This window comes from Lytechinus pictus, chromosome 14 (assembly GCF_037042905.1).
Source record: "Lytechinus pictus isolate F3 Inbred chromosome 14, Lp3.0, whole genome shotgun sequence".
NCBI lineage: Eukaryota > Metazoa > Echinodermata > Echinoidea > Temnopleuroida > Toxopneustidae > Lytechinus > Lytechinus pictus.
Genome location: NC_087258.1, coordinates 25,780,276 through 25,799,241, shown reverse-complemented (window position 1 = coordinate 25,799,241; position 18,966 = coordinate 25,780,276). Strand labels below are relative to the sequence as shown.

At 37.0% G+C, this 18,966-nt stretch overlaps 1 protein-coding gene across 2 annotated transcripts; it reads right to left on the bottom strand.

Moving 5' to 3' along the window:
* Positions 1-1,330: 1,330 nt before the first annotated feature.
* Positions 1,331-18,629, bottom strand: LOC129276866 (E3 ubiquitin-protein ligase TRAIP-like). Of its 2 annotated transcripts, none has more exons than XM_064109547.1 (11): positions 18,524-18,629; positions 13,973-14,153; positions 12,257-12,389; positions 11,437-11,604; positions 9,947-10,041; positions 9,290-9,403; positions 8,756-8,843; positions 7,651-7,829; positions 6,327-6,525; positions 4,851-5,006; positions 1,331-4,098 (listed from the first exon to the last, which is right to left on the bottom strand). In XM_064109547.1, the coding sequence occupies exons 2-11, from the start codon at positions 14,065-14,067 to the stop codon at positions 3,985-3,987; spliced, it is 1,341 nt and encodes a 446-aa protein (XP_063965617.1). In that variant the 5' UTR covers positions 14,068-14,153; positions 18,524-18,629; the 3' UTR covers positions 1,331-3,984. The 2 variants fall into 2 exon arrangements, with proteins under 2 accessions (XP_063965617.1, XP_063965618.1); XM_064109548.1 differs by having other exon boundaries at positions 13,973-14,107; positions 18,524-18,593.
* Between the last annotated feature and the right edge of the window lie 337 nt (positions 18,630-18,966).

Sequence of the window (18,966 nt, the reverse complement as noted above, 5' to 3'; positions counted from 1 at the left end):
ATAGTCCCTATACGACTCGCCGAGTATTATTGCACAAGCCTCCTTGGTAGGGTAGTAAATTTTGACATTTTTTATGCTAAACCCTTCAAATAAAAACCATTTATTGATGAGTTTGTAAACTGAAGTTATCGACTAAATATCTCCAAGATTATGTCATATTAAAAGGTCACCCGACATCTTAAAACCCTCGCTTTTCGAGTCACATGACTTGAAGCCTGTATTCCGGCTTTTCGGGTTCAAAGGGTTAAAGAAGTACCCATATTGTATGAACAGGGTATGTGGGGGAATCCCCAGTTTTGACCACCAAGAGCAAGTGTTTTGAAACCAAGGAACTAGCCTTGCAGCTGCAGCTACAGGTAGTTTGTAAGTGATAGCATACTTTCAACTGAACTGTAGCAAATCAGTTAAAATTTATTTTGCATTAAAGGGATGGTCCAGGCTGGAGATAATTATATCTTAAAAAATAGAGTAAAATTCTCAGAGCAAAATGCTGAAAATTTGATCAAAATCGGATCACAAATAACAAACTTATTGAATTTTAAAGATTTGCATTATTCCGGTGAAACAGTTCTACATGTAGGCATGTCTTCATGAATATTCATTAGGTGGGCTGATGTCATATCCCCACTTGTTCTTTTGCATTTTATGATATGAAATTAGGTTTATTAAAAAAATTTCTACCAAAAACTAAAACAATTGGAATGACAACTGATTGGGTGCATTAGTTACTTATTGCTGCAACTTATTTCATCATAATGGAGACACATCATTTACACATGTAGGAAAAAATGAAACAATTAGGACTTCATGTAATAATATAAGAAAAAGGAGAGTGGGGATATGACATTAGCCCACGTAATCAATATTCATGACAATGTGCATATAACTAAATCACAAAATATTGATCAACTTTAAAATTCAATAACTTTTGTTATCCTATTTTGATGAAATTTTCAGCATGTTGATCTGTGTATTTTACTCTATTTATTTAGATATAAATATTTTCAGCCCGGACCATCCCTTTAAGACCACCTATGAATTGCAAAGACTTATGATTGATTTGAGACCCCAAGTGTCTTGCACTGCCCTCTTCTTGAGATGTGACAAATCTCTCTCCATTTATTACCTCCTCTCTCTACTCTCTTTCCTATAATGTCGTACAAAAACAAGTAAGCTCACTCGCTGCACTCGCTCACAGGTGTTCCAAATATAGTCTTTGCTAGCTCTCTTTCTCTCTTCTCTTTCCCCACCCTCGCCCCCTTCTCTCTATAACACATATTCTTCCTGATTCGAATAAAAATACAGCAAACAATAACACTGAACATTGTAATTAAAATAAATAAAAAACTGAATCATCTGGGTTTTTTCTTTCTTTTTGCAAAACTTTCATTCAGATTTATGTTCTTTATACAATAATACATTTATTTACAAGATACATGTACCATACATTCAATATCAATTAACATCCAGAAAGATTTTCAATTTAATCTCTAATATTGCTTTTATCTCAATATTTGGTCAAAGTGAAATTTTGTAATTTATCTTCCCTATACCATCTTGCAAAAGGGTCATTCCATCTGGATTCACCCAGTGGTTGCACCCGACCGTCTCAGAATTCGTTGTAAATTGGTTCAGCAATATTGTTCAGCAATATATGTCATATATATACATATATATATATATATATATATTCTTGTTAGTAAAGTGTTTACTTTTATCATCAAATTGTTGAGTATATGCCTATTTACTAACAAGAATATATATATATATATATGTATATATATGACATATATTGCTGAACATCAAATTGCCTAAACAGATACCTATTCATGAGCATAAATGTTTAATGTTTCATTTGTGAACTGATGAGCTTAATTTCTTTTCATGTGCATGCATACTGTAACTTAAGATTGGAAGAAATCATGTAAATGGTTAACACTTTACTAACATGAATATCAGTATGTAGGACTAGAGTGAAATTTCATGGTATCTTTGGAAGAGTTTTAAAAGGTGAAGAAATAAAATATCATCATTGATTTTAACATATTTTGTCAATATCATACTAATAATTAACATACATGAAAATCAAGTAAAAAAATTATTTGTCCGGGGGTCAAACTCAAGGTCAAAGTAAAGGTCAAAGGTCACGACCTTATAAATTGCTCCAATACATTATTTGATGCATGTTTTGGATTCCTCTCTGAATTTCCTAATAAATGGTACCTGTTTCATGAAAATTGGTTAACACGTTACGACGCAGTGGCCATTGAAAGTTGAGGGTCACGCCCATTTTTGTCAAAACAAGGAGAAAAGGGCGGGCCGTAGCGCGAGAACCGACGGACCAATTGGACTAATTTTTTTTGTTTTGTGCGTGGGAAATGGTGAATTTTATGTGTACCAATTTACAACGAATTCCGAGAGGGTCGGGTGCAAAATTGCACATTCATTGGGTGAATTGGCATGGTATGACCCAAAAATCAATTTATCTATGATTTTGAAAATCTTAACATTGCACTTACAATAGAAAGGTAAACTGCCGCATGAAGTATCGAGTGCCAAAATAATTGAAAATTAGAGAAAAGTTGAATTTACGTAAGTTAACCTTCCATAAGTCAAATTATTGCCCGAATTGAAGCAATATTTCAGACAACATTATGCAAATCATGTTTTATATAGTAAGTCATGAGGTCCCAAAAGATTTTACTTATTATCATTAAAAAGCAAAGTTATCTCTGGTTCAAAGACCTAAAAATGTGTGGATTTGTAAAGTGCATAGTAGTAGCATCTTTCACCACGATGAACCTCTTCCACATCATAGTAGCATCTTGATGTGCTTTCAAGAGAAAATAATTAGATTTTCAATAGAGTAAGTGAACGCAAGGAGTGAGACCACTTCATAATGCTGCGTGAGAGCGCGGCCTCTAGTTACATCACCAGCGCTTCTGTCACTCGTAAATGACCCGGGTATGAATATTGTCAAACATTGAAGTTTCAAAATTTCAAGCTGCATTTCTGAGATACGACATAATGAGAAACTGGTCTTGAACTAGTGTGAGTATTAAATTCACAAGGAACTGCTCTAATTTCTCTTTCATAAGTAGTGATACGACCACTGGTGGAAAGAGAAAAATGCCCGAGTTTGGAAAATGTAACCGATGCAATTCTATGACAGTTTCTATGTAAAGTTGCTTGGACATTTCCTTCAAAGTGCTCTATGTACCCTCAAAAGTTTCTTAGAAATCTCCTTCAAAGTTCCTTGAAAGTTTCCTTACCAATTCCTGAGATGTTCCCTTGAATACTTAAAGGGTTCATTGAAGTATCCTAGAAATTTCTGATGAAGTTCCATTAAATCTTTCAAGTTTCTTTGAATGATCTCAGTGGTTTCCTCCATAGTTTTTTGGAAGTCAGTTTCCTTCCAACTTCCTCAGATGTTTCCTCAAAACTTGGTTGAGGGTTTGTTGGAAGTTTCTGGAAAGTCAGTTCCTTGCAGGTTTCCTACCAACTTCCTCAGATGTTTCCTCAAAACTTGGTTGAAGGTCTCCGTTAAAGATCCTGTGAAGTTTCCTCCAATATTTCCCAAAGTTTCTTTGAACGATGTAGAATGTTTCTTTCAAAGTATCTTGGAAGTCTCCTTCAAACGTCCTCAGACGTTTACTTCAAAGCTACTTTAAGGTTCTTGGAAGTCTCTTTGAATGTTCCTAGGATGTTTCCTTGATGGATCCTCCATATCATAAGCTGATAATGGATCTGTCTATGAATAAGGGTTTAACTCATCAAAGGAAGTTAGGAAATGATGACGACACAGTTCCTTTAAACATCTTCTGGACACATCCTTCAGTTTTCTCGAAGGTCATCTTTCAATGTCCTATCAAAGAGATCCTCTTCAAAAGAACTTGTAAAAAGGTGTGGACACAGTTCCTTTTAACATACTCTGCACACATCCTTGAGTTTTCTCCTCTCAATGGAGCAAACCTTGAGAGTTGTTCAAGAGGGTAAGAACCTGTCCAACGTCGGTAGTGGTTGTGAACAAGGTTTCCCTGAAGGTTTTCTCTTTACTCCTCGAGGTGCTTTCTTCATGTTTGGTCTGATGATAATGGGCTGATAAACAAATTAATTAAGGCATAACAAAATCCCATCAATAAAACAAATATATATCAAATACTTTCATTTGCTTTTTCTCAATAAGATAAAAGGTATCAGTTCATTATGCCTGAAAAAACAGGTATTATCAGGTACAAAATATTCTCACAATCAGCAAAGAAATCATAGAGTCATGCAAATTAAAGCTAAGTTTGAGTTCTGGTATAGATATCTAATTTTTGACAGGAAATGGTTGGAAGCAATCTGTAAAGTGTTTACCGGTACCTTATATCAGAATGCCTATTTAGAACAAAACAATTTAATTAAAATAATTCTAATTTGCTTGAAATCATCATTACCACATTCTTTTCTTGGTGTAGCTATTAAATACAAGGAACATGTGGGAACACACTATAAACAAACAGGCATTTTCCAGTTATTTTTCTGATCTTCATTTGCTCATTACTCTGTACTTATGCATTTTGCTGAAAAATCGTTTGACGGTTATCCTTCATTTATAAATATTTTTTATAATTCTGTGTAAGTTTTGTTAAATTCTGTGAACAGTTAGTTATGTGTACCAGAGCTTAACTTTTAACACTATCCAATGTTTGCTCTGAGGGCATATTGTATCGACAGCATTTTGTGATATTCATACAGGTTATCTAAAAAAAGACAATTTTGAAATGGCTGCAAAATTGGTGAATCATATCCTAAAACTCTCTCTCTCTCTCTCAAATTACAAAAAATGAATAAGTGAAAAAGGATACATCAGTGTCAATAAATCTATCATGGCCGCCCATGCCGTCATAACCTTTCCTAAGGCTGCTCTCGTTTCGACCAGAGAGGGCTCTTCTCTTGTTGAAGAGACTAGACGAAGCTAATGTGTTCTTCCATATCGATGACTCTGACACACTATTTTCGGGCTGGGAAAAGCAGAAAGGTAGGAGCGATGAAAAACAATGACTCTTAAAACTTAAAGCAAATACAAACAAGTACCCTTGCATAACGCCACCTCAAGTCCACCACTACTCCAATCTGGACAGGTTCCTGTCCCATAATGCAACATTCTGAGCAGTGTAGTCTTGTAATTAAGGCCCACTCGAATGATAACATACCAATCCACTACTCAGTACATTCATAACGCAATCATCATATAAGTAGATGAGCAAGAACTTTTCCTCTCAAAACATGTCTGTTTCTCAACACAATTAAATCATATGCAAATTTATTCTCTGTATTATTCATTTTCATCTCAAAAGGCTTATTAATACTAGCTATTTATTACACACAGTCAATGAGAGACCACACAACATTGGTCAGTTCGTTCACCTTTAAACATTTGGATGAATAATCAACTTTGTATTCATAAGAATCAAGAATATACCTGGCCCCGTCTTACAAAGAGTTACAATTGATTCGATCGACCTCAAGTATATGGAAATCCATCAATGTCATAATTTTTATTCAGGAAATTTGCACAATGGCCTTTGAAAGCAAAGAGAAGCAAACTGAATTTTCATGAAAAATATGAATATTAGAATATACATCATATCTAGAAAATATTCTAAACAAACATATATTTGAGATGTTGTCGTTGCTGACTTTCCATAGATGTGGTTGATTGGATCAATCCCAAGAGTTGTGATTGATCCGATCAATTGCAACTATGGAAAGACAGCAAAGTCAACATATAAAATGCATGTTTGTTCAAATTTTTTTCTAGATATGAAAGTACATCCATAAATTAATTGATTTCTTGACAATTTGGTGTGTTCTCCTTTGTTTACAGAGAACATTTTTCAAATTTCCTGTAGATAAAATTATGGCACTGATGGATTTCCATATAGTTACAATTGATTGGTTCAACTTACCTCTTTGTAAGACGGGGGCCCAGATCTCACTTATTGCAAGGTTAGCACGTACTGCACATAATTATCTATGTAATTAAGCATAAATTCAGCCCTGTGATGAAGCACCAAGCTTCAGGGCCCAAAAAAATTCACTCATAACCAACAAAAAAATTGTCAATTACTCACTCTCTTTACCTTTGAAGTCAGTGAGGTAGTTTTCACAAAACTAATACCAAGCTCATTGCCAATAGAATTCCTAACAAACAGAAAACTGTCAATCACTCACCCTCTTCATCTTGGAAGCCAGTGAGGTGGTTTTCACAAAACGAATACCAAGCTCATTGCCAATATAATTCATAACGAACAGAAAACAAAAAACTGTCAATCACTCACCCTCTTCATCTTGGAAGCCAGTGAGGTGGTTTTCACAAAACGAATACCCAGCTCTCTGCAGGTGTTCCGCTCTTCCAAGCTAGGACTAGGTGCAACGATGTCTGGTGTTTCAGGGTTCCCCGGTTCTACAAGGATGATGCTGTCATCCTCGTTCTCATCAGGGCCGCTCAGTCTCGGCTTCTTGGTCATGTTACTGGGCCTGGCAATACCAAACACAAGTTCTTCACATATCAAAAGTGATAAATGATAATAATATTGCGAAATCAAAAAGGGCGCATACCCACTCTGCAGAGTGCTCAAGGCTATAATTGTCATTAATTCGGCTGTAACCAGCTACTTCTACGACTAGTACTTTCAAGGCCCGCAAGTGCTCAAAAGAATGAAGAAGCGAGGTACCCATTAAAAAATAGCTTGTGAATCACATTCTCTAAAGCATAAATCAAAGGCATTATGAACATGATAAATAATCTTAAATTAGTGTGCAGATCAAATTAACAAAGTTGTGATGAAGATCTGCGAGCAACAAGTGCATAAATAGTGAAAAAAAAATCTTGATTAACCCTAAATATGCCCGGAGGGGGGTTGAATCAACCCCTCCCCCTCGACATTTTCAGCGACCATTCCTCTGCACAAAACTTTTTGACCGCGCGGCCCGCTGACTTTTTAATTTGAAGTCTTGCCCACCTTTTGAGACCAAATTTACAACGCCCGGGTATGCGGTTTAAAAATTACGCAACATTACATAAGTGCATGTCAGACCCAAAATTGGTTCAAAAGGTGATTTTGTGTACAAAGTAAATGTAAATTGAGTTTTCTCGATTCATAAAGATGTGATTATTTTTTCTTTCATCAGCTAAAATTAATTGATTTTAGCATAATAATGCTTCAAAAAGGTTCAGCTATAAATTTGGTGGAAAAAAACAAAGAAAAACAGATGTAAAAAAAGAGAAATACATTAGAAATTAATTAAACAATAAAATACATATGAAATTTTTTTTCAAACTAGGATTTTTTTTATTTGTAATTGTTATCAATGGTATTAAGAATATTTACACCCAAATTAGCATTCTAGCTTTTTTAGTGAATTATAGCAAAAAGTATGATTTATATGCATAAATTAGCATAATTAATTCATCTATTTTGGGGGGAAAAATTAACCATGCAGCCTTGTAGATTACATCCCACACTATTATCATGCAAATTTCCACGGCGTTCGCGCTATCGGCAGCCGAGATCTCAGGGGGGGGGTGATTCAACCCTCCCCCCGTTTTCTAGAACACAAAAAAGCCTGGTCTGGTGTGGGTTAAAATGATAATGAACTTACGTAAAGACTTGCTTGAGGGATGCTGACTTGGCACCATCCACCGGTGAGTTGAGAGCTGTTTGTAGGATCTCATTGCGCTCTTTGAGTTCTTTCTTCTCCTTCTCTAAGCTCTGGACGTCATCTTGTAATGACATGAGAGAATGCTGTACAGCTTCTAAATCTTTAGACTTGATGTCAAGCTGTTGATATGATTAGAATGAGGATGAAGATAAAAGTAATGGCAATGTATGACGATCCCTGGCTTTCTCCTATGGCAATCATTACTATCTTAACTTCTGAAGTAATTTGCCAATTAGTCTGTAGCCAACTCATCCACTCATCACATAGTCTACCTTCATTTAGTCTAATGTCATTACATCCATCAACATTTCGTCTAACAACCATTTGGTCCAGTCATCACTTCGTCTAATCACCAGTTCGTCTATGACCATTTCGTCTTGTAACCAGTCGGTCTAATATCCATTTCATTTTCATTCATTTTGCCTAATTAACTCTTAGTCATATTAGACCAATTTGAATATGGACCAAATGGCTACCGGACCAACTGTTTATTAGACGAAATGCTTAGTGGACGAAATGGCAATTAGAAAATGTGGATAGTGGATGAACTGATGGTAGACCAAATGATAGTAGACTAGTTGGTAATTGCACAAATTGGCATTAGACCAATTGAAAATAAACCACTTCTATTAGGACAAAAAAGGGCCCATTGTTTAGAATAATGATAATAATAATATGATTTGTAAAGTGCTTCAGACATTACAACATATCTAAGTTCTTTACAGATGTATTATTACTCTGGTCATCGGATCCTGTGATGCAATATGCACCTTCTCCACTCCCAGGGGTGCATTCCAAAAATTTCAAGACTCAATTGCTTCACACCTGGGTGGAGAGCAGAAAAGGGTGGATTGAAGCTTGCCAAGGAACGTTAAGCAGCAGTGGGATTTATAACGTGGAGGTGTGACGTCACACTAAGTCAGCAACTTGCATGCAAGTATCATGAAACGCACAATTAATGACACTGCTGGCTTTCGATAGTTGAGATTGACTGAATCAATTACAAAGTTTTGTGAGAAGCGGCTCAGGTCTAAATGTATCTTACCACTCTTGTTTTTTGGTTCAGGTCTTTCCTCAAACTACTGTTCTCCTCTTTCAGCTGCTTCCTAGAGTCCTTAATGTTCTCAAATTCTCTGTAGAAAAAATAAGTGTATGTTAAGTACACAAATACTGAAAAGACACAAGGAGCATGTGGCAGAAATAGGCAAGGCCTCTTGAAACAAGAACAATCTAATAATTGCATTCACAAAGGGGAAAGACAACATCAAGTAGGCAATGAATATTTCCAAAAGAAATATACAAAAAGGAAGTACCTCAGAATTGCAAATTGTACAAGTACATGTATCAAAAATTATTTTCAATTGTCTAACCAGAAACTACATGAATCTCAACGGAACAGTGGCTCCTACAGCCTTGGGATCTCAAGACCCAAGATTTGTTGTTTAATGTTAAACTGGCACAATACTCAAATGGCAAAAAACAACAATGCTGACATACATGTATTTCATGCCATTCTAAAGCCTTGGAACTTGTTCGATGATGTAAAATATATTGAACGAATAACAGTGATGACTTTTACCTTTTCAAAGACGCACAGTATGTAGCGAGCTCTCTTGCCGATTTGGGTCCTTCTCCAAACTCCCGCAGCATATTGTCCACCATGTCAGCATTCATGGACATTACAAGCTCAAATCTGAGGGATGAGAGAGCAAGAGAGAGAGATTAACAGAGAGAGTGGGCGATTGAGGAGGAGAGATAGAGTGAGAAGAGTGGAAAGGGAGTGGAGAGGGAACAGGAAAAGAGAGAGGAAAGGATACAAATAGAGTGGAGTGAGAGAGAAACAGAGAGTGGGTAAGTGAGGAGGAGAGATAGAATGAGAAGAGGGGAGAGCGAGTGGAGAGGGGACAGGAAGAGAGAGATGGGGAGGATATACAAATAGAATGGAGCGAGACAGAAACAGAGAGAGAGGGGAGAAAGATAAAGAACATCTCATGAGCATAAAACAGGAGAGGAAGCTGGTAAGAGAAATGAATACACATGAAATGAATATTTTAAAATGCAAAATGGTGTCGGAACTCAAAATTTCCATTTTGCTACTTATGACGTCATCATAGTTATGCAAATTTGACTCTAACTCCTTAAATATTGGTCAATTTTCGCTCAGTTTTTTATATGTTGTAGCTGAGGACATACTCTTTCTAAAATATGGTATACTGAAAAAGAATCTTTGCCTCACCTCTCCAAAAATTTGAGTTTCTCCCTGAGCCTCTTTGCCTCTCGCTTGGCTTCTTTTGCCTCGTCCATTCTGAAACTCATTACATCAAGTTGTTTCTGTTTTCAAAAATAGAAAGAATAATAACAATAAACACAACCTTTATTTTGCACATTCTAGTGAACTATCATAAAGTTCAGAGGATTTAAAAAATAAGAGGAGTTTAAGAATTAGAGATAATTTATAATGTGTGGGTGAATGTATACAAATGATCCTTGGGTAATACCACATATATGTGTGTTCATAAGGATGATAAGGTCAAAGGTCATCTAGGGGTCAAAAGATCATGTTGCGTATTTTTGTTATCACGAAGTCCCATGGTTCACGAACCAAACAATATTAAAACAAGGCGGTTCGCGAACCATGAGATTTCGTGATCAATGAAATATGCAATACATGATCTTTTGACCCCTAGATGACCTGTGACCTTATCATCCTCATGAACACCCATGTATGTGGTATTACCCAAGGATCATTTCTACCAAGTTTAAACACAATTGATACAGAAATAAAAAATGAAAGGAAGTTGAATAAAAATTTTAAAAAAAGATGGACAAGAACTCATATCATCATACTTTTCAAATGTTTCAAGCAATGAAAATTTGTATGTACAAGAGTAAATCATGAAAAGAAATAAAATAAATAGGGAGCATATCAATCATGAAACAGGGATTTCCACTGAGAGCTGTCATAAGCTATTGAAATCCTTGCATACCGGTGTGTAGTGGCTCAGTTGGTGGAGCGTGCGCCTCGCAACCGGGAGGTCGGGGGTTCAAGCCCTTGCTGCAAAAGATGGGAGTTGCTGCCACCCTGTTTTGCATTCAACGATTTGAGGGATAGGGTAACGTGGATCTGCTGCTGTTCAGTGGCTGCAGGGCCCACGATCAACTGGCAAAATCAAGTTTCGGAAGATTTCTTATCTTCTTTCTACTTCAAATACCGGTAATTAAATGTGGATTATCGGATGGGTCAGAGTAAATCAGTCATCGAGAATTAATGACACCGTATATGGGCTTAATGGCAAATAGATCAAAGGGTTAGTAGACAAACTGGTTGAGAATCAGACCATGTTGGATGAGACCCATCAGAAAGTAGACAAAGTGGCCCGTATTCTGGAGTCAGGTTTAACTTTATAGACCACTGTCTAACTCTGTGCTAAAATTATGGGAAGCCAAATATTTCAAAATTTTGTTTACAGTGAATGCTTATGTTAACTGTGTTTTTACTAATTCTTTAATGGTAAAGACAACTGTCATACTTATCCTTCCCAGGCAGTAAATGATGTTTTGGGAGTCAAATGAGCTAATACATTGAACCTCTACTGTTAGATATTTATGTAACAACTGGCTTTCCATAGTTAAACCACAACTTTAAACCAGGGTTTAAGTTAAACCCAACTTCAGAATACGGGCCAGTGGGTTTAGATCAATCTACATGTTACCCAGTACACTCACCTTAAGTGCTTCATTTGTAGACTGTTCATCGGAGAGTTTCTTGGTGACTTTCTTGATGTTTTTATTCAACGTTACAACCCTCTCGCTGTTATGTGCACTCTCTGCAACCAGATCAGCTATCTCCTTCTTCTTCCTGCAAATTTCAGCTTGCAGTTCGCCAACTTCATTCTGAAATGAAATAATTAAACACACACAAAGCCGTCAATTTAAGAAATATCACTGATGGTCATTCATATCTAGTCTGCTGTGCAAATCCTACACTCAAGTTAAATGGTCTGAATATGCAACATAAAATGACTCATATACTGAAGGTCTTTGAAATCAAAATAGCTAGTTTTATGTGTGCTAGTCTTGTGTGAAGACCCACTTTAGGATCAAAGTTTCAATCAGCTCCACCATATTTATCAAATTTTAGCAAATGAGATGCCATTATCATGGCAACACAGTGCCCAACATATTTGAAATGATATGCTCCTTGCACATCTTCATTCCTAAACCAATGTGTGAGTGATAATTGGGCCCCCAAAAAAAAGTATATCGCCCCACAAGATTTCTTCATAACTGATAAGTTTGGAGCTTTGCTCTTTCCAAATGATGAATTGAATATCATCCCTTGTCCCTGTAATAAGAGCAGGCAAAAAAGTGTAAATTTTTACTTTCGGGGGCTACCTCTCAAAACCTTAATCTGCTACACGAGATAAGCTTTAACATGGCAGCTCTTGTTTTCCCTTTTTTCCAAGGGCTCTTTTGAACATTTCCAAGAGCAAGTCGCCCGACCCGCGTATAACTTTTTTCCCTGGTTAAAAGCATAAAAACAGACCTTGAGCGAGGTTGCGTCCACTTCCCCATCTTCAGGTTGCTGTATTTCAAAGAACAACCTTATGAGCTTCCTAGACGTGGTATGACGTCTGCATTGAGGGCACGTCGTAGAGCTCTCCAGCCACTGCAACAAGCTACATAAACGAGGATACATCAATGTCATCCAAACATTCTACAAATCGCGAAGTATTTCATTTGAAATCAAACATGTTGGTTGCAAAAAATTATAAGTAAATACTAGATTTGTACTAGTAATCCTACTTTAAGATTACAACAGCATGTATACATAATGTAGACAAATTAACAAATGTAGACAAAACATGTATGGCCAACTCAGTAGGGTGCAAATTATGTGCATGTAATTTAATTTTTTTTAAGTAACATATAATACAGGTGGTAATTAATATTATTAAATATTATTATTTGTTTGGTGTCACATGTGCCTGGGAGGCGAAAAGCAAACTGAATCACTGTGACCCGCAGGCCTCTCCGCCCTTTTAATTCACAATTAAAAGGGCTAAAAATCAATACAAAAGTAAAACATTATTGCTCTTAGGCTCAATACCATTCTAGTAACTGATTCACTGAAGGCATTGTATCAATAGGAAATTTAGAAGCACTATTAAAACCCATCTAAAGATTAAATGGTCAGTAATGTGTTCAGGGTCAAAGAATATGAAGTAATCTATCATGCACACTATATGCCAAAACAGTCATTGGTCATTTTCTCTATAAAGGGATATTAACACTTATCTTTCAAATTTATTGATTTGATTTTGAAAGCTACAGACAAAAGTAACATTCTGAACTTTTCTACTTGTATAGCAATTATTTGAAGAAAAAAAATCATGGCTTTATAAATTATAATTATATATTCTCACATGAATCACTACAGTGAGAAAAATGAAGTACTTACAAAACTAATTGAAGTTTAAATTTTGATATTATCAGATCTATAATGTATGGGTATCAATGCTACTGTTCATTAAAAAGACTTGTACTAATGATGAGATGATGATGATGATGATGATGATGATGACAATGATGGCGATGATGATGGATGTGATTATGATGATGATGATGATCATGATGGTGGTCATGACGATGACAATGATGATGATGATGATGATGGTCATGACAATGATAATGATGCTGCTGATATTGCTGCTGATGATGATGGTGGTGGTGATAAAAATGATGATCATGATGATGATAATGATGATGATGATAATAATGATGATGATGATAATGATGACGATGATGATGATGATGATAATGATGATGATGGTGGTGGTGGTGGTGGTAAAAATGATGATCATAATGATAATGATAATGATAAATGATGATGAAGATGAAGAATTTGTAGGATTAATACATCATGTATCTCTCATTTCTAACATCTCCTGATCAAGGGAGGTCAAGTAATATTACTAACAACGTTGCTTCTGTTATGGTGATGATGATGATGGTGATGATGATGATGATGATGGTGAAGGTGAAGATGATGATGATGATGATGATGATAATGACGACGATGATGATGATATTGCTGATGATGATGATGATGATGATGACGAAGATGAAGATAAAGTTGAAGAATTTGTAGGATTAATACATCATGTATTTCTCATTTCTAAGCACACAATTATTTTTGTCACACACAATGAAAGAAACTCTCCTAATCAAGGGAGGGCAATTAATATAACTAACAACGTACCAGTGCTCATGGAAGACATGTCCACAAGGGCAGGAGACAACAGTCTGTTCAGACTCAAAATAGTCGGCACAGATTGAACATATTGCAGGTATCATGATGTTCAGAAAAGTTGATGAAGTCCGCTCATCATCATAGCTGAGAAATATTGAGACACATGTTGTTATGGGAATCGGGATAATATCTAGGGTAAGAAGTAAAAGAAATGATTAAAATGTTACGGTCAGTGAGGAAGGATACATAGAATAGCTGTGTGGTGTAGTCGATTGTGTAAATGATACAACAGATTCAATGAAATTTTTATGATTTTGCCTGCAGTTTCATTGTAATTGCTAGCAGCAGTCACCAAATTGACTGACATAACATGAACTAATTATCGCATAAGACAATTTTGTGTATGTTTGCATTTGTACAAAAGAGGAGCAGAACTCTTTCACATTACTGATGCCAAAGTAGGAATTACATTTTAAAAAATTAATTAAAAACTAATCAGGTTCAACTGTCGGATTGTGTTGAAAGAAACAGAGACAAAAACCTTAAAATAATCCTTGACATTCTCATGATTTTAGAATTTGGGGTCATCGTTCAGCACAAACTTGGTCATGTTGGAGAAATCCGACTGTGACAGTGTTGTGCCTGTGGTCTCCCTGGATCTACATAAAATCCCTGGAAACCCTTCCCTTACATTGTACTTAAAGCTAATCTACCTTACTTTTCGACCACACATCTCAGGCTCAGCTCAGTGACTTTTTTTCTTTCAAATCTCGCTCATCTTTCGAGACCAAATTTACATCGCCCGGTCACGCAGTTCCAAAATTATCCAACATTTTGTAAGTGCATGTCGGACCAAAAATTGCTCAAAACTTGATTCCTTGTAAAAAAAAGTCATTTGAAGTCAATACTCTGAGAGTCTGACAATCACAATGGCAATGCTGAATGCAAATTGTGTTTTCAACCAAAAATTGCAAATAATCATAACTAGATCTAGGCCTAAAGTAGGCTAAATAAAAAATGATAAATTAGAACTCTAGTCTAGTCTAGATAAGTAGATTTGTATTTATTTTTTTTTTTACGTTTTAATTTAATTGACATTTTTATTTTAAATGCATTTTAAATGGGTTACCGTTAAGAATAAGAGGCGCTAGTGTAGTTTCGCACCTCCCCGTTTAATGGTTTTCAAACATGTACAATCTCACCCTAAATAATTCACACCCTAACATACTTGCATCTGAGCCTCCAAAGTCCAGTAGAAGTTGAATATTTGCCGTTTTGACACTTTTTTACAAAGTTTTACACCTATTTCGGAATCACTCGGTCGCTTGATCAAGCTCAGCGCTGCACATAAGCAGTCGGTACGCGTACAGTACGTACCACCTAGTGAAGTGCAAGAAGAGCGAGTTTTTCTATGGTATCTTCAAAAAGGTTTTTCCCCTCTTTCAGCTTGCACCAAGTATTACGGTAGTGGTTGTGCAGAGTGGTTGATGTTTGTTGTGTGAAGGTATGTGTGTGGGGTGTGCGTGTGTGTGATTTTTTGAATGAAATAAGAAATGTGAAAATGTGAATACACGTAGATTTAGCGATGAAATAAGAAATAATAATGTAGTGCCTTGTTTTGAACTCTAGGTCAGAGAACTTTCCTTCAGTTTACAACTGTATGCTATGTTGATTGTATGCTATGTTGATTTCATGCTAGTAGATTACATTTTTCAATTTTTCACACGCCGTACCATCTCCATCCATACCACCTGGGACATGCAATGAACATTTCATCCTTTTGTTTGCATGCGCATACACTCACTACATGCAGGGAGGTTATCATATTACGTGTATGTCATTACTCTCAGAGTTCAAAAGAAGGCTGTACATTTAGTGCTGCAAGTCAGGCGCCATGTTCGGGTTCGGTTCGGTTCGGCAAGGTTCGGCAGAAATTTGCCGAACATTGGTTCGGTTCGGGGTTCGGTAATGATAGGCTGATAAAGCTATAGTTCATTCAGCTCAGGTATACGTAGCGTACCGGTAGACAATTTGTACTTGATTGACTGCATGTGCTCGCGTGTACCTCTGTCACATCAAACCATTTTATCTCTATCTTGTTGACATGAAACTATGAAAGTTATAGCGCTCAACGAATTTGATTATCTGATGACAGATTTATTGGGTATCTCACAGTTCTAAAATGGCGACTCTTCCTAGTCGTCCATACCTGGACCACACTTTGGATACTTGCCAAACGCTCGCACTCGTACCAGCTAGCGCTAGGCTAGGCCAGCGCATGCAGCTCAGTCCCCTTGGCCTTGTAGCGGCACTCTGAGCTCATGAATATTTATACAGTCCGGCCAAACGTGATTGGCAATTGCATCACATACGAGGCGGCCAGCGCCAGTGCACTGAACTGTAGACATAGTAGGGCCAGGGGCGTGTCGAAGAAAGCGTGCTTATGTAATGCGCCTTTCGCTAATTGGCTCGATGGGTGAACTAAACCACCAATCGCATGTCGCTGATTGTCGCATCGGTACATACAGCCACGTGCTTTGTCTGCTCGCGAAACTCAGCTCACTGATTGAAGAGCAATTCCCGAGATTTCTATGATTTCATTGGTCAGATTTCATTCGACCATGAACATACAGACCAAGTGGGATGCAAAGTTTTACGACTGCAATGGGACAGGGGGAGTAGAGTGATCATCGCATTGTTTATGGTTAATTTGAGAAGTTGATAAGAAAGGAAAAAAAAGTAAAGATTGGGGGTCATTTTCCCCCAAGAGATGAATGTTTCCGCATGGCTTTATCTACATTCAACTTGTCAACGAGGGGAAGGGGATCTTGCTATATGCTATACCGTAATCATTCATGAGTGTTTGATTTTTATTTTCATCTGATTGTTAATAATAAAAAAGATAACTTCACCTCATCTCATTTCTATATTATTTGTTTTGCGTCTCTCCTTTCCATCTCTAACAGTCACTCACTTTATTTCCCACTTTCACTGGATCTCCCGTTTTCAAAACTCTTTACTTCTCTCTAAAATCATGAAAACTAGACAGTAGCGAGCCGACACCTCAATAATAATGTCAATCACCTCAATCAGATCTTTATTCTCCGCCGCAACAATACACGAGTTACGATCTTAATCACATCGTATCGTAATTCGTAATATTAATGGTACTTCATCTTTCACTTTCAGTTTATTGAGCTCGTTCATTCAAAATACTTTGAAGATTTTCAAACAAGAATCTTGTTCGCCACCTAAAAACAACAATATTTTAGATAATTAGATTTAACCAATGAACACTCATACAGTTTTGGTTTTCTTTACCATGCTTCGGCGATTCGGCCACAGAGCGAGAGATGATGAAAGCCAGTAAAATGATAATAGCGCAAGCTCGCGCAACATCGTTCATCGGATCTCCTTTCTTAATCAGGGCCGTAAAAACCACAATGTCAACATGAAAATGAAAACAAAATCTAGTAACCGCAAAATAAGCGCATACTTCCAACATACAATTGCAAAGAAGATTAAATAGAGAATGCGCAAATATGATGATTAGAAAGGGTGTAAACTTATAAATTTATAAGCTGAAAGCCGTTTTTTTTTTTTTTTTTGCCGAACTTCCGAACCAAGTCTTAGTGTTCGGTTCGGTTCTGTTCGGTTCGGAAGTGCCATGTTCGGCGAACTACCGTTCGGTTCGGCGGTTCGGCTACAGCACTATGTACATTCTTATTTCATCGCTAAATCTAGTACGTGTATTCACACTTTTCACATTTCTTATTTCATTCAAACAATCACACACACGCACACCCCACACACACCTTCACACAAAAAACATCAACCACTCTGCACAACCACTACCGTAATACTTGGTGCAAGCTGAAAGAGGGGAAAAAATCTTTTTGAAGATACCATAGAAAAACTCGCTCTTCTTGCACTTCACTAGGTGGTACGTACTGTACGCGTACCGACTGCTTATGTGCAGCGCTGAGCTTCAAGCGACCGAGTGATTCCAAAATAGGTGTAAAACTTTGTAAAAAAAAGTGTCAAAACGGCAAATATTCAACTTCTACTGGACTTTGGAGGCTCAGATGCAAGTATTTTAGGTTGTGAATTATTTAGGGTGAGATTGTACATGTTTGAAAACCATTAAACGGGGAGGTGCGAAACTACACTAGCGCCGAATAAGATCTTCTAAACTCTACTAGTTCTCGATCATGTATTGTCTCAGTATTTATGATTATGATCGCAAAAGGCATGAAAGGTTCCCTGACTTAGTCCATCGAAAAACAAAAGAAAACAAAACAAAGCCAGTTTTGATTCGAAAAACAGAAATGATTGGCGCCTCGATCGAACGCGCGATATTATTTGACTTAGCACCGCCTGAGCTGCCGCGGCCGCGGCGACCCGAGCCCGAGCCGCCCGCGACGGGCTCGAACTCAACTTGCTCGTCTGTCATCCCTGTCTGTTGCATCTTTATATGGCCTTGTCCTTGTCTTATTATATGTGTTCATTGCAATTTTTATCCTCTAAAACAAAATAACTTGATCCTAGACCTATACTTACCGGTTCTTTCGTCTAATTTTTGCCTAATATTTCGCCGCCGATCAAACAAGACTCAAATTTGGTGGGCAAATAATGACCGTAGAGGGCGTTGATTACTTACGTAAAAAATAAAATGGCAAAATTTCAAACGTCATCGCATCAGAGAGAGGGGGGGTCGATAAAAATATATAGAAAGGGGGGGGGGAATATTGGATAAACATAGCAGCATAGGGTCGCCAATTTGATCTTAACCTCTGTAAGGGAGCCAAGTTGGTGTTCAACTTGGGGTGGGAGGGAGGCGCCACTGATATTTACCACATATTGGGTCGATGCCCCCGGGATGACGATTGATGGGCAAAACCAAGTTTCAAATTATTAGGGGATAATTAAGATTAAATATTATAGGTCTATTTCAAATTCATGACAGATTACGAAACTATAAGTGTGTAAGTATTAACCAAGAA

Bases quoted from the DNA above. Each gene is read 5' to 3' on its own strand.
- LOC129276866 (XM_064109547.1), bottom strand. From the start codon at position 14,067: ATGATACCTGCAATATGTTCAATCTGTGCCGACTATTTTGAGTCTGAA. The intron at 12,390-13,972 runs GTACGTTGTTAG...TCGTTTATGTAG, and splicing joins CATGTCTTCCATGAGCACTG to CTTGTTGCAGTGGCTGGAGA. The intron at 6,526-7,650 runs GTAAGTTCATTA...TGGTATTGCCAG, and splicing joins TCCCTCAAGCAAGTCTTTAC to GCCCAGTAACATGACCAAGA.